Source organism: Thermobia domestica, chromosome 8, assembly GCF_964235325.1.
Source record: "Thermobia domestica chromosome 8, izTheDome1.hap1.1, whole genome shotgun sequence".
NCBI classification, from domain to species: domain Eukaryota; kingdom Metazoa; phylum Arthropoda; class Insecta; order Zygentoma; family Lepismatidae; genus Thermobia; species Thermobia domestica.
In genome coordinates this window covers 8,749,733-8,772,428 of record NC_137461.1, presented here as the reverse complement: position 1 = coordinate 8,772,428, position 22,696 = coordinate 8,749,733, and the positions used below count along the sequence as shown (strand labels likewise).

The following is a 22,696-nucleotide window of genomic DNA, read 5'->3' as shown; positions in this document are numbered from 1 at the left end:
ACGTGTCCAGTGAAATCTTGCACATTGTCTTTTCAAGAACTTTTTGAGAATGCAACAATTCACAGTGATCATTATCTTACTCGCCATTTTTTATTTGACTGTATGTGTATGACTTGCAACGTGGTATTTTTTCCAGGTAGTGAGACGTCTTTTACACACTCTTGTCAACTATGTTTACGTCATAAAATGTCCGGGAATCCCTAACGTCCTTTGAGGAATCCTTTGTGCCGCCATTGCACAAGTCTGAAAACTGTAAATGTGGATAGAGCAGATTAGGATCCATTGATAATATCATGCCCAGCTCGTCTACGCTCGGTAGTTCGTGCAATATTTAACTCTAAAGTTTGTTTTTCCACGCTTTCGGCAGCTTATAACACGTAAACGACGCGATTTTCGCCCAATGTTTATTTTATTTTATTATTATTTTTTGCCCTCAGGAATGACTCCTCTGCTTTTGTACAACGAATTCAGCGCCATACTGTATAATACATGTTTTTGCATGTAAGATCATAATTAAATAAAGTATTAAAATTATTACGAACACTGATTACCTTTGAAACATGTATGTTGGAGACTGACAAATGAAAATGTTTAGTTTTACTTCCCTCGGTTATACCGGTTAAGCTAAGGAGACGGTGAAGATGAGTAATGAATGAAATGGTGGAATAAAGAAAGTGGGAGGAAACGGGTGAACCCCGAGGAAACCTACGTGCACGGTGTTTGTCCACCGCAAAGTTCCCTTGGCGGAGGCTGGGATCGACCCCGGAACCCCAAGCACCAGAGGTGAATGATCTACCTCTGAACCACCGTGGTCCGACTGACAAATGATATGTGTCGTTTAAATAACGAAATGTATAATTAGCTCTCTACATTACAATTAAGACAAACTATTCATTATTTTTGGAATTTTAGATATTTTAAATAATTTACTTTTGTGTATAAAATACGGGAATGGAGGTTTAATTTCTATCTAATTATCTAGGTGTGGGAATGGAAAGCATTCAAGAAGTGCTTAATCACCTATATACGCAAGGTAAGAAAAATGCTATATTTTAAACTAATCCTAGAAAATGTAATATTAGTTAGTTTTTCATCAGTAATGTATGTGAAGATGGTTGATCTTTCCTATGTAAAAGTTTACAAAACAGGTCGCAGAATATGGAATTGTAGAAAGTAACAACATTAAAAATGGATTAAAAAAACACATATTATTACTTTAACAAACCACTTTGACAATATTATTCTTGAGAAAAGTGTAGCTTAAAAATTTAGGAATTGTTCAAACATTTGACATGGTTCTTTCCTTGAAATTAAATGTATAATAATACTCCTGACAACTGAAATTAGTTAAGTGCTTTTATTATATATTAAGTACTCCAATAGTTAGTTTTTTTTTTTTTTTTTTTTGCTTTCCATACCATATAAAATTTTACAGTAAATATTTTCTTCATATGTAAGTAAGCTATGTAATTGGAACTATTACTTATTGACAGTCAAATACAGCATTTTATAACATTTAATTTGTTCTCTTTTATATGAATATTCCTTGAAACGAATTAGTTTAACTTGAAGCGGCAGGATGGATATATTGTTAGGTGTAACAGATAGCCCTTTAAAATATTTTCTTGTGCTGTTATTGCATATCAATCTACTAATTTTATGTATATAATTTCTAGGCATAAATCCAGAATCCGTAATGGAAGTGTTATCGCCAATTCCGCAACCAGGTAATTAAGTTTTTTCATTAATAAATTAATTTACAAAACCAATAATGTCATGTAATAAAAACTTCATGATAGTATATACTATCAATTATAAAAGCAACATTATAATTGTAGCATTTAATATGTACTTTGCTATTAATATGTTTGCAATAGGTGTTTCATTTTGTATTGTTAATTTTACGTTGAGTTAAATAAACAAACTTTGTATATTTCTAATTTATTAGGTTTGAAGCCTGATTCACTTTTGGGTGTTCCAAGCCTTCTCCAGCCAAATGGTAAACCTTAAATAGTGTTTCATTAAAGACACTTGAAATGTTACACATCTTCTTCTCGTTTATGTAATACGTTTGAACAAGTTTTACCATTATACGTTATCCTAAAAGCAAAATAAATTGTACCTTATTTTAACAAGTAGAGTTTGATGAACCCACTAGTTGTTACCTGAGTATATTAATTTCAACAATGTGATTTAAGTTATTACTTGTAGTATGAACGATGCTTTTTATATTTTTAATCACATGTACAATTTTTCACTTTATGATTTCAAAGTAACAAAATATAGTTTATTAGTTATAGTTGTAATTCACAAGTGTATTCCAGTATTCCGTTCTTCCTTGCACTTGGACAAAGTGGAACAAAGAGCTTGTAATTGATTTTGTAAATGTTATGTTGACAAGTTTAATACAAAGAGACCTTTCTCACTCTTCAAAGTTATGATTCATTTTATAGTTTTTAGAGTATTAACATCTAAAAGGAACGTGTTATTCTAACAGTTTATATTATATTCTTAAGTGTCTTTATACTGTAATTAAAATACTTAATACGTAAAACTCAAAAAATTCATTTCATTTCATTTCCTTGTTTATTTAGCAGAAGAAATTCCTTCCACTACATCTGCTTCTACAGGAACTTCTCCAGTGCAGACAGGTAGAGTATTCTTAGTCAACTAAGATACTTCTCGTTACTCATAGAATGTAAAATAAATATTATAAATTGAAAAGTACTTTTCTACACAACAGTTTTAAAATAATAATGCTTTGTACAAACTTGAATTATTTAAGTTCATAGCACCATATTCATGAATAAGACTCATTTTGTAAGTTTATCTCTTAGAACTGATACCTTTAAATTTTATTAGCGAAATATGCTTTATATTCCCTTAACTCTTAAAATTTATTATTGAAGCAGAATCACGTCTGCAAAATCAATAACAGAAATTTAGCTTCAGGAAATAAGACGTTATTCTAATTATCAATATGATAGAAAAATGCAAATTTAGAGGAAGTAGATGTATATGTTTCGACATGCAACATCACAGTCTACCTCCGTTTAGTATTGACAGTTTTAGGTATAGAAGAGTAAAAGATGTTTTAAAAAGATTATATACTTAGGTATGTATATATATACTTTTGGAACTTTTAAACTAATAAACAAAACGTTATGAAATTTGGTATCATGCAAAAGTTGGTGTGGGATATTGTTTAATATACCCTGTAGTACAGCAAGGTTAACGTTTAACGTTGTTTCTCACTCAACACAAAGTTGTAGTTTTTCAAATGGCACTACGTAAGGTTACTAGATATTTCAAATCTATATGTAAAACAAAAACATATAAAATACTTACTATCGACCACTACAAACTTAGGACACTACAGTATCACAAGCATTAAAGAATAACAACCAAATTTCGTAGTATTCTACAACAGCAATTACGCAAGTGACACGGACGGGATAACACACATCCACCTTATCGTCTGATACTCGTCATTATACTGTGTATTTTGAACAAGTGGAAACAAAGTTATAACAAAATGAAAATTGGATGTTTTCTAAACGAAATAGTTTTTATATAAGTATCAAATGAAATCATACATGAGGCGATGAATGGCAAAGTGGCGTAAGTCACATTTGAGACATTTTGAGATATTGAAACTTTTGTTAGAATCGATATTGAAAAATCGGAGAAAAGTGCAAAGGTATGTTTTGAAACCTTTATGTTGCTAAGGTATGTCTCCAACTCGAAAAGTGCAGGGTGTCAGAATATATACATAGAATTCTTGTATTTACAGTAGAATAGCAGATAATTGAGGGACTGGAAGGAAAAATCATTTCTAGGTATAAAGATACATATTAAAATAAGTACACGAAATTCTACAAGTATTATAAATTTTTATCTGTGAATAACTAGACGTTTATCTGTGAAGACTTGTTATGTAGGTATAAGTTCATACATTTATAAATTGCCTGTTTTTACTCTAATAAACACATCAGTATCTAAAATGGTGACTAATATTCACTTACGCCACTTTGCCATTTAAAACTCCTTCTGTAAGAGAACAGTATGTTTACGAAAACAATGCACAGCAGTAAATGAACGTAAAAATAAGTCACAAAAGCAGTGGTAACATCAATGTAAAAAGAAACATGAATAAGGAAGGCATACTGGAATATAATGCACTATCATTACTGTCATAATATACGTGATCATCATCCTCCCCATGCTGATCACTGTCCCTTATAGATAGATGGTATAAATGGCAACAAGTCAATTACATCCTTCTTCTTTAGCTTGCTGATAACTCGAGGACCTTCGTACACTGGTTCTTTTGAATGTCTGACTTACGTCACTTTGCCGTGCAGGATCATCATGAATTCGAATTTACGACGTTGTTTGTGCTACCTTCTCTTGACTAGTTTTCAAGTCTGACAAGGAGAAGGCAGACTTTGGTAAGTAAACTTCGGAGCCATCTTTTGCGAGGTTGTAGTGAACATTTAAAGAGTTAATATTACAAACTGAGAGAGCGCAATGACCAAAGATAACGGAGAAAAACCGTGAGGAGTTTTTTACTCACCGCACATTTCAATGGTGCGCAAATTTATCAAGTGACGGCGTGGCAGAGTAAGGAGAATATGCGACTCATATGCAAAGGGTCCCGGGTTCGATTCCCGTTCGAGTCGGACTTTGTTTTATTTTTTGCCTCAACCACTAAAGTAGTCATTTGTAACTATAAAGAAAATATTAACTCACCATATGTTTATAATGAATAAAACAATAGAAATTTCCAAATCACTTGTAAAATCTTTCAATGTTCCATGTTAACTAGCAAGAAAATTTAATCTGTTCCGTAAATATACTGACATCACGAGTTATATTATGGTTACGACAGTTGATGTGTAATAAATGTTCTTGACGCTTCGTGTGTAGATCTGTTCACAGTGTGCGAGCTACAAAGCAGTTGAGGGAAAAATTGTCTTTGCTAATACTGGATGTTGCTATAACCAAAGGAGATTTCCCCCTCATTCCCCTTGTAACTCTCACACTGTCAACAGATGTAGATACGAATCGTCAAGAACATTTTTTACACAACAACTACGGTAACATTAATATTTACGGAAGATATCAAATTTTGTTCGTAGTTAACATGGAACATTGAAAGATTTAACAACTAATTGAAAATTTCTATTGCTTTAATCCACTATAAACATATGGTGAATTAATATTCTACTTATAGTTACAAATGGCTACTTTAGTGGTTGAAGCAAAAAAATAAGAAGCTTGACTCGAACAGGAAACGAACCCGGGACCCTTTGCACTTGAGTCGCAGATTCTTTTCACTCTGCGACGCTGTCACTTGATAAAAATTGCGCGTCGTACGATATATGCGGCGAGTAGAAAACTTTACGACGGGTTTTCTCCGTTATTTTTTGCCATTGCACTCTCCCAGTTTGTAATATTAACTCCTTAAATGTGCGTTATAACCTCTCCGAAGTTCTTCTACCAAGGTCTGCCTTCTTCTTGTGAGACTTTGCCATCAAACGAGTTATAATTTCAAGTTCACAGAAATGTTTTTAATCTCATTTAAAAAAATTATTTACGCCACTTTGCCACCCAATGCCTCATATATCATTTCCAATATACATAAATACCATAATGCCATTTACAGCACTTTGATATATTAAACCAATCTGGAGATATAAAAGAATGACTATATTTGATACATTGCTTAAAATGGCGTATTCATGGGAACTTTTTATATTTATTTTACTTTCAAGATATTACAACAATACCTTCTTGATAGATTCGATTACAATACATTCTCAGGATTGCTAGCTTGTAAGCACTGTTGCTAACTTTACCAACATTTATCTACGAAAGGGCTTCATGTCTATTGCAATTCATCTACGTAATTTGATTAGGTTCATATCTAAGACGTATTTGAAATGTAAAGCTTTCAAATAAAGTTAAAGTTTTAATTCACTATATATTTATTTCTATTAGTTTAAAATAAATAATACCATGTTCATAGTAATAGTCCGTAAAGTACGTTTGATGTTTATTGCCTTGTTCATCTCACTTGCGCTATCAGAGCTATAGAAGCCACCAAAATTTGAATGTTTCTGATACTGTAGCGTCCTTACTTTAAAACACTGATTAAGAAATCTGATATTGTAAATTTTCGTTTCATATGCCGATCTCAAATATACATCAACCTGACGTAATAGTATTTGGAAAATATAACTTTGTGTTAGGTTGGCTACGTCGTTAATTTCAAGGTGTGACGAAGTTTGTCAAATACTTCCCCCTGCTGATATTTTGTGTGGTACAAAATTTAATTTTTATCTATTTGTTTATGTGTTGCCCTATATATTTAAAATTAATAGGAAACAATCCAATGAATTGTTTACAAGAGTGTCTGATAAATATTCAAAAGAATTGCGAGAAGATCAGGAGTTACTATACGAATGGTACAGATTAGGTGAAAGTTTAGTAAAATGAATAAAGAAAAAGGTAAAAGTGCTAGCAAACCAGTGTGTATACCTTGGTAAGACTGATTAATTATTACAAGGATCTGGAAGACGAAGTACAAAAATAGAAAATAAAGGTAAAAGAGAACATGGATATAATAATTCTTACATGCGTATCGAATTGAAAGCGTTTACAATAGAATCGAATTCAAGTAGATGCTGGAGTGGAAGTATTGTTATTATTAAATCTGTGTTATAATTTTGTGAATATCAAACTGTAGGAGTTGGTAATAACCTCAACTCTGTTAAATTTATGTTTTTGATATTCCGTTGAACTTATTCTGTACAGATAACCGAGTCTGTGGTTGCAAGAAGTTGATTCCAGAAATGTAATAATTATACAGTTCAAAAAAGTACTTTTTTTAAAAGCCGAAAGCAGTCATTCTTGATAGATTTTAATAGCTAAACATTACAATTATAGTAAAATATGTATCTAAGATCAAATTTCATTAACATTCAATTGGTATGATCTGCATATTAAACTTATATTACAATGGGGTATTCAAATTTTAAAAATAAAATTCAACGAGTTGTGATTTTTCCGCCAACTGGCAGGAGAGTCTTGTACATTTCTCAAATATTCACCAAAGGTACCCTAGCTCTTGCCAAGTTAAATTTGTGGTAGATAAACACTGTGTGCGCGGGTTTTCTCGGAATTCTCCCCTTTTTTGTAACTTTCTTTATTTCAACATCACATTGGTTCTCACTATCACTGTCTCCTTTAGCCTACAGGTATTAAAATGTGAAATATAAAGCGGAAAGATTTTATTTCATTCCAACATTCATTTCATCTTTATTTTCCTATGTAACGCTTTCTGTATATTGAAAAGTTCTCGCAGAATTTCTCCTCATGTTCCTCACTAAACCTACCAGAATTCTCAAAATAGCCATATCAATGGGTATTTTAAATGTATTTTAATGCCACGTTGCAATTTAATATTTGATTGGCAAGTATTAGTTTTCCACAAGGTTCAGGAAATAGTCAGCTTTTTGTTATTTTTTCAGGAACATTTTAGCAAAATTCCAACAACTACATCAAGTATATTATTCAGAAGAAGAAAAATTAAATTAAACTTATGGTACCCCAAACCCTTCCGTATCTGTGGCCCAATAAGTATTCCTATTTTGACGTTACTAGAAACTAGATACAAAAGTCTGAGAAAAATAATGAAATACTGTTTCAATTTTAATCGCAAGCTTTACAAATGTGTTCGTCAGTTCTAGTTTTATGGGTAATGATAACGGTTTAAAGTATCGACGAGAAATTTCCATGTTAACGATTCTGCTTTACAATTGGCTGATTTCTAATCCCTAACCTGTTCACTGAGTTTGCATTGTATGTTACTGTGGTTCACTGCAGGAAGATGTTAACTTACTTCTTGGTTCTCTATTATTGGTGGATTGATAAACTTGTATATTATCTGATTCTGGACATTCATCATCATCATTTTCAACATCAATTGTCGGACTGTTAACTGAGGCATAAAAAATAAGCCATCTTTTTTCATTCGACCTTAAGCAAATAACGGATAATATTTGCAGGATATTCAATAGTCCTTTCTTTCGCTTTACGGGTTCCTCTAATGGATTTATCATGTAAACTTACAAATCAGTAACATAGTTGGTGCGTCCAACCCAACAACAAACACATCAAAACACATTCAAACGTATTTCTAAGCATCCAAGCAATTCAGCAATATAAATACAGGTAGTACAGCTAATATATGGAGTACTATTCGCAGTTCCCAACATGGAAATTATAGTATAGAAAATATGCTTTCGTTTACTTCAGGAACCAATTATCGCTTCCTGGTCCACAAATCTCATCTTCACAAAAGTTACAGATGAGGAACAGTATAATAAAGTTAAATCTGAACATACTAACAGCACTACAGACAACAGGCAACATGTTAATAAAACAAAATTCATATAAAACATTTTCAGTGACAGTCAGGTAGTCTCTAAAAGAAACTATGATAACAGCCCTTGCTTCCTTTAACAAAGTCAAAGAAGTTAGATGACTACACTTCCTTTGATAGTTATCAAGGACTAATAAGACGATTTCACGTGATGTTAGTATGGGTAGTGTTGTCAAGTTCAATCGAAAGAACATAAGTGTTTATATCAATTTAAAATTTGCTCTATAGCTACAATAAAGTCGATATCACTATACTAAAGAGAAAACCTAATTAACCGAATTACTTAAAAGGTTTATTCAATAAACATTTTTCCTGTGCTTTTCGTGTTAAATGCCGAAACAACTGTAAAGAGCGACAGCTTTTAATATTGTCAAAAAGTTTAAATTTATGTGACCTTGTCTTATTTTTATTATGTGAAAAAACTACGATAGTTGAATTGATCCTCTGATATCGTTTTACAGTAAATATTTGTTTAGCATCAAGATCAGATGTGCAATAAAAACTCATTTGCAGTACTAATAAGAAACTATAATGATATACAGAGCGTTTCTGGACTTGCCGAATTCCAATTCGGGAAACCGAATTAAACAGCTATAAATTGTTCATATTTCAATTGTTATAATATGAAAATATTTACATGTAACTACTGTTTATTCTTACATAATAATTGAAAACAAAGTTTAACATTTAAAGATGTTAGAAATATTTAGACTCGTATTAGGCAGAAGTTAACGTAATCCTCATAAGGAGGCCATTTTTAGAGTATTGTGACTGAAATGTTGCTCACTGACTTGGTTAAATTCGCCTGCAGGTCATGGATTTTCGTTTGATTGTTTTTTACATTACGTTCTTAAGATTTCCCTTAAAATAAAAGTCTGAAGGCCTAAGTTTGATGAGCGAGGCGTACATTAATTATTTATTACCAATCGATTCCCGAAGAACTGCTATAGCAACTCTATTTTATTTGATGTCTGGCTCATTGCTTCATTCCGTTCGAGCCAACGGTAATGTTAGTCTTCCTCGAGCAAATATGAAAATTTAGTAATTATCTCACCATATACTTGTGAATCTACAGTCGTTTTGAAAACAATTAATCCATAATTCTTGGTCTTGAAATTGCACACGATACTCCCACTCTCAAAGAATGAAGTGGAACTTCATCTATTACCTGAGGAATTTCCATAGCGCTTATCTGAGTATTCTGACTATTCAAATATCCACATGAATGCAACCAGCTCTCATCACTGAAAAATGTTTTTCCAGTTAGTTGCCCATATTTTTCCTCGTAAATTTGTTGAATGACTGGCTATGATGTGTGCGTTTCTAGAAACCCAATGAGCACAGCTCGTGCACTACTATCATCTTGTATGCTAGGAACTTCAAACGTTCAACACCCTTATGAAAAGATTACAGATTGCTTTCCTCTTTTGAAAGCCGCCTCATAGACTTCCTAGGGAAGTTGACCAACATCTGCAAGAAAGTCTTGAGTGAAAATTAGTAGTGGTGCGCTCTTTGGCTTATCTCAAACGTTTCCTGTTTCGCGAAGCTCTTTCTTACTAAATCCTACCCTGTCGTTTTTCTAGGTGAAAGAGTATAGGGATATACCATATGGAAGATATCTATACACCGTTTGTATCATTCCACCTCAAAGTAAGCATCCAAAATAACAACTCTCGGCTTCAGTATAAAAATCATGGTGAAATGATTTCGATTCCATTTTCAACTGGATATCTCATTGTAATTCTTGCTGCTTGCATTGTTATTCATGTTCATCTAGTGTTGATTTGTATATTTCAATAACACCAACAAGAGCAACAGTTTTAATATCACTGCATTGTTGCTCAACAATGAATATTTAAAGTCAGAGTTCGGAGGCTTTAGAAATGCTCTGTATTTTCTCGAGATTGAGAAAAATGCAAAAGAATTAAGACGAAGAATGTACTAATATTTCCTTTCTTAATTTCAATCTAAAGTTCTCAAATCTATTAGAGTGCAATTTTGTATGTCATTGAAATAATTTAAAATATTATCATATATTAAATATAAATAGTGTTTTCTACTGTCATTGATAAATCATTAAGATTATATTATCCGGGGGTAACAGCTGAATATTTTAGAATCGAATTGCTAAACATCATACTTCATGCGACAAAACTTTCAGAATTCCTCGGATTTAATTTATTAATTTTCCTTTCTACGGGAACAAAAGCCAGCACAAGAATTTAATACTACTACAATGAAACCAGTAGAAAAAGGTTATACTTTGACCACATGTCATTAACTTTTGAAACAGTTTCAGCATAACCAGTCTGAAGTAAAGACGCATGATTTTTCAAAAATGTTTTATTTTAATAACTGAACTGGCACATAAATTTATATTTGAAAATAATTTTAAACCAACTAAGTTCTTTGTTTATAATTCCTCTTCAATTTTTTGGTTTTCAAGTCGGTCACTACATCTGAGTTCAAAGGTAGTTTTCGTACTGCTCTAAAACATGAAATTATTCAATGTCGTTACATAACTACGTATACCCGCCTCACGTGTAGCTAAACATTTGCATGAAATATTCTATTCACATATTATTAAGCTATATTTTTAACATTATCTGTTTAAAACATAATCTGAACTATTGAATAGCCATTTCAAAGTGAATAAAATACCAAAAACATATTTGAATGTTTTATTATTGTAGATCAAAAACAAGAAGGCACTTCAGAAATCCTACCTTTGCCTCATGAACCAGGTACTTTATTTTATTTCATTAGTGCTAATTTTAGTTACACTTACATTACTTATGCTTCTAAGATGATGTGTAACGGAAAACTTTTTATGAGTAGTTCTTGTTTTATTTTGTAATGAAATAACTTACTATTTGCACACTCCATCTTCTGATATTTTCAAATATGCTTGAAACTATACATAAGCGTTGGAATAATGTTTCCTGGAGTTCGAAGATAACCTCCCAATGTCGCAAAAAAGGTAATAACTCATATACTTGTATACGCTTCCGTTCCGTAGATTTACCTACAATATCCTACGGAAATTATCTGTATTATCTCAGCAAACACCATATATAAATATAGGGTGTTTCAAAACAACACAGACAGCGTTTTGGTGGTGATTCCTTACACTTAGATAAGACAGAAAGTACCAACTTGGGTGCACAAATGCTTCCTTTCGGAGTTATAGCCTTCCGGAAACATGAAAAAATGAAATTTAAAGGATCATAGCTCCAAAATTATGAGATCTAACGTAGTCGGGTCAAGACTTCACTTAGGGACAAGTATGTGCCCTATTCAAATATCTAAGTTTCAGAATCCTGCAGTACTTCCGCAACAATTTTTATAGAGGTAGTTGATGAGTACTTCAAATCATATACAAGTAGCCAAACTCCCTTCTATAAAAATTGTTGCGAGAGTAGTTTAGGATTGTGAAACATGTATTTTTGGATAACACACATATTAGTACCTAAGTGAAGTCTTGACCCGACTACGCTAGGTCCCACAGTTTTGGGGCTATGGATTTTTAAAGTTTACATTTACCATACTATTTACCTACTGGTCTTGTTCGATTTTTGCTAGAACATTACTAAGTTTTGATGTGATTAGTTGTCACTGCAAACACCAACTTGAACATCGAAATTTCCTAAACACAAGCGACACAACCATTTTGCCAGTTGGCTTTGAAAACTCTTCTTATTTATAAACAGGACACATTTCGTCACGGGCCTTCTCAGTGATTGCGCCTTTATCGGTATAAAGTTGTAAAATGAAGTGCAGTTTTACGGTATTTCCACCAATATTCGCACAAATACTTGCTTCAACTGACACCTGTAAAATTTCCTGTTATGCTGAGTTGCTCCTTGCCAATATAAGCTTATAGCCGGGCATTATTATTTTCTCGTGCTAAAGACGCCCAATAATCTCAAAGGGTGGCAAAGGGAAATGTTTTAGTAATAATGGCCAATGTTTGCATTACATATATGACCACCCTAATTTAGAATAAATAAGTATTATTTTATAAAAAGGTAATATGCATTAGAGTAATATGATGTTTGCTATCAGTATAGTACCTTTATCATGTTTACACAAATCATTTGTCTGGAGTCTACTCATATTTTGAGATCCCCAAAATTTATCGCAATGTAGATATGCAATTTGCTCTTTCTTATGGAAATCTCATGTATCAACCATGAATGACGATTGACCCAGCATTTAAACATAATTGTTTTCAAAGTTCAAGAAGAAACCTTTATATAATCGAAAATGTAAAATGCATTCGTCTTACATTTTGACTTACAAGGGACGGATGGGAACCGTAACAGCTAGATATTTACGAAAATTGGTACCCTGACTCATTGTGGGTTGCTAGTCATCGTTCGATAGTCACCCGGTGCGCAAATCCCTTGTTTACCGCTAGATATAATATGTATACAAAGCAGTGGCCGGGTGAAGCTGTGCTCAGTTATTCCCCAAAAACGTCGGGAAGAGGCAGAAAATGAAAAATGTGTGCAGGTAACCCGATACCTACGGGTGGGAACACGTGAGCAAGAACAAAACAGTACTGTTACACAAGCAGTGTTGCCATGCCAACAGAAAAAATATAGTTATTCAAATAGAACGTTCACCAATTAGGGCATTAAAACGATTGACATAAAACGTGAAAGAAAATAAGCAAAGGGTGAGCGGTGTTGAAAAATGAGGAAGATATGAAACTATAAAGTTGAGAAATTATGGTGTTCGTACGGAGAAACGAACGAATGTACAACAACAACTATACTGCTTGTTGTTGTAGAATCAACAAACGTACAGTAGGAAGTAAACTACAGTGTGCACAACATCCAGTGACTAACAGGTTTGATACAGGATTCACCCTAAAAGGGCACTTGCTTGAGTAGCCGTAGAAAGAAGTCCCATGTACGAAAAGCGGAAATGTAAACAGCAAGGTCTTTCTGTATCGCAGCAATCCCAATGGCGTTTGTGTGTAATCAATATCTCGAACCGTTACTGAGAGCTATAAAATAAACTGTCTTGAGGTTGAAACACTGCATAAAATCCTGTATGCTTTCCACACCCCAGAAACGAAGCCGTAGAGCCTGAAAAGAGTACAGAAAAGCTGTGGCACAAAAGGTAACAAGTCAGTCGAGAGTATAGGAAACGTTATGTTACGGATTTTTTGGCGCTCATTAATCGTGTTAATTAAGAGAAGAAAGACAGTCAGTTTAAATTTCAAAATTAATAAACAGACCTCGTATGGAAATTTACCAAGAACTCTCTCTCTTCTCAAGCATATACATATATGTTTGAATGTGTGTGTGTGAACAACCAACTTCGATCGAATCGCCCAGCAGTCCTTTTATGGTTAAAAAGAAAGAAGAATCGCTCCACAGAACATTCCAGCAAGAAGTCTCATCGCTAAATTTAACCATTGCATCAGTTGGTTGCGTTTCAAGTTAAAACCGGGATTTTCCCTTTGGAGAAGCAACACAAGCGGTTGACGAAAAAAGCAAGTCAGTCTATTGAAGAGACTCGAATAGCCAGGGGTGCCTTCGCACCTGTCGTGCGTCCCGCACGTAGAGTAGGCTTTTACACGGGCTCGCACCCAGCCCGTCGACCTGACTTTAAGTTTCCAGAGATTTGTGCCCGTTGTTGTTCCTAAAAAGTTGAAGCGAAAGGAACCAAGTGTTGTTGTTGTGTAATTATAGAACGAGCCTTGAATTTAAATTCATTTTGTGATTTTATGAGTTGTAGCCGAAAAGAAAAAAGGGCTAGCAAGCTAGTTTTAAACGTACTTCGATGTAGTCAGTGGACCCTAACAGGAGCACTTCCAAACGATAATCCTATTGTGAGCAGCATGATTGTTGGATGCGTTCTTTCGTATGACACATGAACTATTGGATTGGACTTGAGAACCAGATTTCTGTGGAGAGGACAGCGCAGAAGAGGAAACCGCGGCTGACTTAATCCCCACCTTCCTTGTGCAGTGCATAGTGAAACGCGAGTGTTATATAAATTATCCACTACTCTCATTCCATGCCGCCAGCGCAAACTGTAAGTAGAATTAAGAAAGAATCATTCTTACAAATCGAAAAAGCCACCTGATCAAAGTAAATGATCTTAAGAAAATAAAAGTTAAATTCAGAGTAATCATTTTGAGCGCTCAGGTTGTTAAATATATAATTTGCTTGTAGTTTACTTATTGTATGTTGTTTGTTTGATTACAATACATAGTACTCATAATTTTAATCTCACGTTTAATTCTTAGCCGTAATCGCATATAGCTTTACAGGGCGTTGTAACAATTTATAGATTATTTACATTAATTTGTTTTATTCATCTATCTTTACGGCAAGCACTCTTCTCTCCCCGATATCATTCCAGCGGTCGGTGGAGACGGGGATTGCTTGTATGGTTTATGACAACCTTTTGTGGGCGCTGGAAGCCATGAAACCAAAGTTTGGAGCAAGTGAAACAAGAGAGAGAGAGAGATAATATAGTTTTATTTACGATAAACCCACAAAGGTCGGTCATAGTTAGCATGTGAGGAAGCCATGAAGATAAAACACACTGTATTCAGGATGTCAGTAATATACAGACACAAAATATTTTAACATAATACATACAACAGAAAAGTCACAGATAGTATGGTAAAATGTGTACATTTCTCGCCTTAGTCTCAAATTCGATATGACATATCAAGCCCATTAGTTACTGGGTGCTCTCCATGTTGTAGGTTACTCCCTACTGTGCATTTGTTCCTTCTGCAGTTTAGTTGTTGTTCATATTTGTTTCATTGTACAGACCCATAATTTCTCAACTTTACAGCCTTATATCTCCCTTATTTGGCAACCCTGGTAACTCACTCTTTGCTTTTTTCACGTTTTATATCAGTTGTTTTAATGCTATAAAATGATATACGTGCTATTTGAAAAAGTTTGATTTTTGTTGGGATGGCAACTTCTTGTGTGAGAGTCCTACCGTCTTCTTCGTCACGTGTCCCTCTCCTGTAAGTACCAACTTACCTGCATACATTGTTTACTTTGTGCCTTTTTCGGGCATTTTTGGGGTATAATTCAGTACAGCCTAACCCGGTCACTGCTTGGTATCTACAGGGGGGAACAAAAATTCTAAAACCACTTCACACAAGACAAGTAAGTTTGACCCTCCACTGTACAACGCGTGTTGCGTTAGCCGATATTTTTTTGTTTTCAATGTGTCATGTGGACCTTCATCTTCCGCTAGCAGTTCCCCATTCACCTGTGAGTGTCGTGGTGTGAAAGTGATGTGAAAGTGGTTCGGTAAAATGGGCGACCAGATAGACTTCCAAAGAGGCATGATCGTTGGTGCCCGTCTGGTTGGAGATTCAGTGGCGACTGTGGCGAACATTGTGGGGGTATCGAAAGGCACTGTGACCAATGTCACGAGGGCATACACAATTCATGGGTAAACGTCGTCTGCAAAGCACAACAGTGGTCAAAACACAATCCTGGCAGATAGGGAGAGGAGGGCATTAAAACGGATTTTAGCAGCTAAAAAGATCAGTACAATCAATAAAAATTACGTCTGAACTCAATTCCGGCCTACAAAACCCGGTTTCATCGAAAACAGTGACGGAAACTTTATAAAATGAAGCTTCATGGCAAGGCTGCTATCGCCAAACCCCTGGTCGCAGCGGTTAATGCGAAGAGGCGTATCCAGGAGTGAAAGGACCAAAAGGCGTGGACTCATGAGCAGCGGAAACACGTAATGTGGTCCGATTAATCGAACTTCAGCTTGTTTCCAACAACCGGTCATGTTTGCGTATGGAGAACACCGTCGCAGGCCCATGATACAGACTGTCTGCTCCCAACTGTAAAACATGGGGGTGATTCTGTTACAATGTGATAAATGATATCGTGGTTTTTCGCAGGTCCCATCATAGCCCTGCATGGAATGATGAATACTAAGGTGTATGAAGCCATTTTGGGGGGACCAGGCTCTACCCATGGCAAAAAAATATTGTTTCTTGATGGTGATGTCATCAACCAAGATGATTTGGCACACTGTTACCCTGTAAAAACGGTAAAATCATGGTTTGAGGAGCATGACTAGGAGCTACCACACCTCCCCTGGGTCTCACAATCACCACTGCATATCATTGATCCATTGTGGTCTGAGTTAGAAAGGCGGGTTCGGTCTCATTACCCTCCACCAACACCCCTTGAAAAACTGGATCACGTTTTGGAGAAACAATTGTACAAAATTCCACATACCATCATTCAGGAGCTGCACGTCGGATCCAAGCTGTTTTGGATGCAAAAGGAGGCCCCACACCAGACTAGGTATGATTTTCACACTTTTGCAAATGTTTTAGATTTTTGTCCAACCTCTGCATATATTATAAGTAGCGGGTAAACAAGATATTTACCAAGTGACGATCACCATGGTGAGTAGCGATCTACAACTAGCCAAGGTATCAATATATAGCCTTAAATCCTAATATAATCCTAAAATAACAATTATGAATGTCATATCAAATATCAACAAAATTATAGCTTTTGTCCTTTAATATATTTGCACGCGGTTTCAAGAATTTGGTGTATACATTTTCAGGAGCACAAACGCCAAACATTCCTTCCAAAGAAGAGAAACCTGTGCTACCAGGTAATATTTCTTATAATATTCATTTCTAAACAAAAACGTGGTACAATTATATATTTCATTAGCTCAATTATGATTAAAAAGGCATAATGTGTCTTTAGCAACATAAGTATAAATATGTTAAAGAATTTCATGTAGTAAATTAAGCAAAGGTAATTAAACACATAATAATCGCATTTTGCAACTTTTCATATGTAACTTATTTTTTTTTCTTTTGTTCCATATTACTACAATAATAGCATTCCAATTTATACATTAATTGTATAATTTTAATTGCTTCAAGAAGGAATGAAAAATAACTGTTTCTTACTGCTAAATGTAAAAAAAAGATGAGTTTTCCTGTCAAATCTCCAGTTATACAGCCAATTTTTAAATGAATTATTCTGTTTTTAGAAAAGATATTTATTATAATTTGAAGCATTACAGTCTTAAAGAACACTGAACTTAAACGCATGCTCAAAATGACACACACACAAAAATATTTTTAAGTCTTGGATATCCTTCATTTCAGAGAAACCACTCCAGAATTGTGGTTAAAGAGCAACATAAAATATGTTCATTCCAATATGTCCGAATTTATACAGTAGAAAGTACAAACCAAAAATCGAATCTAAAATATCCTGGTTGTAACTACCACCTTATGTCATCGTTCAGAAAACAAGTATATTCCTTGGCTTAAGAGATCTGGTATTTCCGTCCCAAACAGTTCCTAAGTTCCACGCTGCACGAGCCACTAGACAATCAATACTTCTTTCCCAAGAATTGATCGAGATCTCAGAAGATACGGTAATTCGTGGAAGAGACGTAAGAATAATACAGTAGGTATGGGTGAGTTACAGTAAACACACAGACAGTCTGCAACGTCTTTCAGGTAACATTTATATACAATATTGTACATTATGAGGACCTCATGTCCTTTGAACATTTCTTTATGGTTGTGTGTAAAGGTATGGACATTTCATAGATATTCGGAAATGGTATGCGATGACCGATAAAGACACACGAACGTAGATAGACATCAACCATAACACCATCAAATGCCATCTTCGGATAGAGGTATATTTTTCGGGGAATGTTCTAGACATGGATCACACCTCAAAACCCTTAATCATTGCTATTGTTGTGGAATATCCATATTTCACCGAAGTGAGAATCAATGCAGAAAATCTAGCAAGTTATTCCTTATACTCAGAGAAGTACATTCCTCTCTAAATGAATTCTTGTTGCCTAGTGACAGTCCATTGACACTAATGAGTCCTCTTTTTCATCAATTGTATTGGCCCGCCGAACGGAAATAGTATGATGTGTACGTAACTCGTCTGCAATGTCATAGACATATTTATGAGGATGTGCTTTCGCGGTATACCGTGAAGTTCGAGTAAAAGCAACGAATGGTTGGTACTATCGGGGCTCACTTTGTCAGTGTCATCGGAACAAAATTTGACACATTAACTCCAAACCATTCCTTCATCTGCTATTACTAGCAAAATTTCCCTGTTAATGTTGTTGACCTTTCTATGTAGAATATCCTCGTTTGAATTTGTAAAACAAAGGTCATACGCAATACAATGTTTGCCATGTTGCACATTTCCAACTCTGTCCCAGAACGCAATGTCTTCTAACTGTTTAATTACTTTCAATGTTTTTATATGTGTATTGAGTTTGTAGTGTTAGACGCTTCACCTTCGCTCATATCTTTGTTGTGTTGTTGGGATGATTACATTCAAAAATGTTAAAGTGAGAATTTCGTTCGAACCAACTAATAACCTTGGTTTGTCATTCACCCTTTGACTCTTAAACATCTAATCTTTTCTAAATCATAACGTCGTATAGGAAATTGAACTGCCTTTTTTACATTACTAAATTATGAAGTATATTGTTATTATCACGCAAATGTAACGTATGTCATAAAACTACATTACTCAAGCCTAATCCTAGCACACGAAGATTTATTTTTTACTGCAAACGTTTATCCTTTCTACTGTTTAATAGTTCATACGGTTTACAAATATGTATTCTTTATATAATACATTTTAATACATTAATACATTTATATATAATAATTATATAATACAAATAATTAATTTCTATATAATACATTTATATGTAACCTAGTGGATTGCAGTACATAAATGGGAATATTCAAATCTCAATTTTACTAATAAAACTCCAACTGATCAAAGCAGTATATATATTTAAGATTATATATTTGTGTTACCATAGAAACTGTAACACACACACACACACACACAAATATATATATATATATATATATATATATATATATATATATATATATATATATATATATATCTTAAAACATATATTCTGTTTTGGAGTTCTATTAGTAATCTTGAATTGTCCAAAGCTACAATGAATAATTTACAAGTTAAAATTACAATTGAAATTTAGTGTTTTCCTAATTTTACATAATTAGCAGTTGAATTTCAATAACCCAATTATAGTAAAAAATAGTAATATTTGGATACTGATTAAGTAGGAGACCAAATACAATCAAAGTACTTTTAGAATAAACTAAACTTCGAAATTATATCAAGTAGTCAATGCGATAACTTCTTTTACTTCTTAGAACATATCTTCATATTATTTTAAACTGGTATTTAACTATGTTATAATTTATAATAATGGATACATAAATAGTAATTTCTATGTGATATGTGCTCGGATATCTAATACTTTGTTATTACTGTTCACAGTTACATCTTTCCGAAATTTTCGTTAATATTTATTTACATCTCATCTACAACATCTTATAAGTTAATTGCGTATTCATTCAATGTGAAACAAAGTTGCTTGCTCAAATTTTTGTAAAACGTTTAAAATTTCCAGAATGAGAAAGATCACTTACGAGAAAGATTAGGTTTGCTATCGTATTACACTTTACAGTTAATAGATTAGAATGTAAATATACAAAGAGGAATGTTTATATCTGCTCTTGTAGGTGAAGAAATAAAGTATTCTTCTACAAGCTTCCCAGAAGTACAATCAGTAGCACAAGATATTATTACGTTATACTATTTTAAATTCAATAACAACATCTTCCTAAACTCTAATACCATGAATTGTATAAATTTTTATTTACCTTAAATTCAACTAGTAAATTTAAAATTATACGTATTGAATTTAAGGAATTAATTAATTTTATGAGTTATGATAGCCTTCATATTTTACAGTAATTATATTTGAGATTAAAAGTAAATGTAAAGGGTAATTTAAGTTAGACACTAGAATTAATAACAGAAGTGCCAGAACAGCTTCAACTACCATGTATGTATCGTATAATTAATTTTAAATAGCCATAAATAGTAGCTCAAAATGATTCCATTTCTATGTTAATAGTTCATTATAATAGTTTGTCGGCTATCGTTGGCTCTATGGATAATTGTGATATATATATATATATATATATATATATATATATATATATATATATATATATAACTCGGTAAATAATATTGTTAAAATTTTATAATTTTTTGTGCAGTTTTATTACGTCTTGTCTGAATTACATTATAACCAGAACAAAGTTCTTACAAATATCAGTTGCTTAATTTTATTTTTACAAGAATTTTAAATTTGAATAATGTGTATACATGAGGAACTGGTTTCGAAAAACAATAGGTTTACTTTCTTATTATTATTTACATTTAAAAGACTAGGATGTAAACATATATTTAGAAATTTTTATATATTTACTCTTGTAGGTGAAGAAAAACAGTATTCTTTAACAAACATCCCATTAGTACAACCAGTAGCACCAGGTATTAATGCATGTTATATCATTTTGACGCAATTACTACATGTCTTTAATCTCTAATCGCATGAAATCTATAAATCTTTTGTTACTTTATACTCAACTTCTGAACTTTAAAGTAAACATATCAATTTAAATAACTAATTAATCAAATTTAACGAGACCCAACAGTTTGAAATTTCACAGTACTGATATATGTCAATAAATGTAAATGTATAAGATACTTTAGTTCAGACACTAGAATTAATAGTAAGAGTGCCAGCTCAAACTTAAGGACCATGTATGTATTGTATTATTAACTTTAAATAGTCATAAACAGGTATGTCTAAATTCTTCCATTTTCATGTTCAAAGTTTAATATAATTACTTACCAATTATCATTGGTTCTACTGATAATTCTACGATATACATTCTTGTAAGTTCAGTTTCACAAAACAATAGGTTTACTTTCTCATTATGATTTACAATTAACAGGCTAGAATGTAAATATACATTTAGGGCTGTTTATATCTACTCTTGTGGTTAACAAAAACTGTATTCTTCAACAAGTTTCCTTGGAGAACAGCCAGTAGCACCAGGTATTACTAAACGCTTGATTGCATATTATTACATATAATTTTCTTGAAATAAATTAACTACAAGTCCTAAATATCAAATTCCGCAAAACGTATAAATGGCTGTTTTACTTTATACTGAATTAATGCATTTTAAAGAAATCTGGTTCAATTTAAAGAATTAATTAATCAAATTTAATGAATTATAATGTACAGTAATATAATGCGATTAAAAGTAAATCTATATTATATTCTAGGTCAGGCTCCACAATCAATAACAGAAGTACTAGGTCAACCTCAAGGACCAGGTATATATAATCTTAATAAATTTAAATAATAGTAAAAGATGACATGAAAAACTTGCATTTCTTTTTAAGAAAAAGATTTTTCAAAACAAATTAATGTTTTCTGTCCCAATAGATGTACATTTTTAGCTTACGAAAGCTTTGTAATTATGTTGTAAAAAATAAAAGCGATTGGTAATATTGTTGTTGTTGTTGTTTACTGTTTCTTACACAATACTTCTTTTTGCTGTTGAATATTAATGCCATTTTTGAAGTTACCTGATGAAGGAAAGCCAACTTATCCTAAACTGCCTGCATATAGATACGATATTTATATGCGCAAGTCAAACCGTCTATTTCCCTAGTTCAGTGAACAACGTGTATAATCTGAGACAGGAACATGATTTTGCTGTGTCAGTTCTATTTGAATAAACTAGTTTACCTTTAAAACAACAACAAACACGTTTATATTTAAATTATGTATTTTTCTGATCATCAATAGAGCAGCCAATTTTATAAATAACACGCTCCAATCGTGTAATCATAAAATCAACTGTTCCTGTTTCCATTACTCGTAAAACGTTCCTTTAGGAGTAATTGAGACAAAAAAAGCCTTGAATATATGCTTTAAAATATGTTAGATCATTAGGTGTATTAGGTCATTTCTTAATTAACAAATAGAAATTGTTATTTCATAAGATTTTAATTCAATATTTTATCCATATTTTTAATGAATAAATTTTATCTATCTTTGTAAATTAACTTTTGTTTGCGTTTCTTTTTAGATCAACAACATTTATATTTTCCGATTATGCCTGGATCTCAACAGCCATTAGGTATTCAAATATTGTTATTAGTATCACCACGCATATATATATATATAACATTTTATCATAATTAAAATACATCAATAATAATATTACCCTAAATATATATGCTTCAAATATTAGTCTGGTAAGAAAGTCAGTGAAGGACCCTACAGTTGGTGAATATT

General features: G+C 32.9%; 1 protein-coding gene across 1 annotated transcript in view; it reads left to right on the top strand.

Annotated features, from left to right (window-relative positions):
• Nucleotides 1-22,696, top strand: part of LOC145692677 (uncharacterized) — a 1,521,027-nt gene that overhangs the window by 957,698 nt on the left and 540,633 nt on the right. The window contains exons 264-271 of the mRNA XM_081768059.1: nt 983-1,033; nt 1,677-1,727; nt 2,595-2,651; nt 11,143-11,193; nt 17,042-17,092; nt 20,815-20,871; nt 21,676-21,726; nt 22,488-22,538. Of these exons, the coding sequence (XP_081624185.1) occupies nt 983-1,033; nt 1,677-1,727; nt 2,595-2,651; nt 11,143-11,193; nt 17,042-17,092; nt 20,815-20,871; nt 21,676-21,726; nt 22,488-22,538 (420 nt within the window). The remainder of the gene's footprint in view (nt 1-982; nt 1,034-1,676; nt 1,728-2,594; nt 2,652-11,142; nt 11,194-17,041; nt 17,093-20,814; nt 20,872-21,675; nt 21,727-22,487; nt 22,539-22,696) is intronic.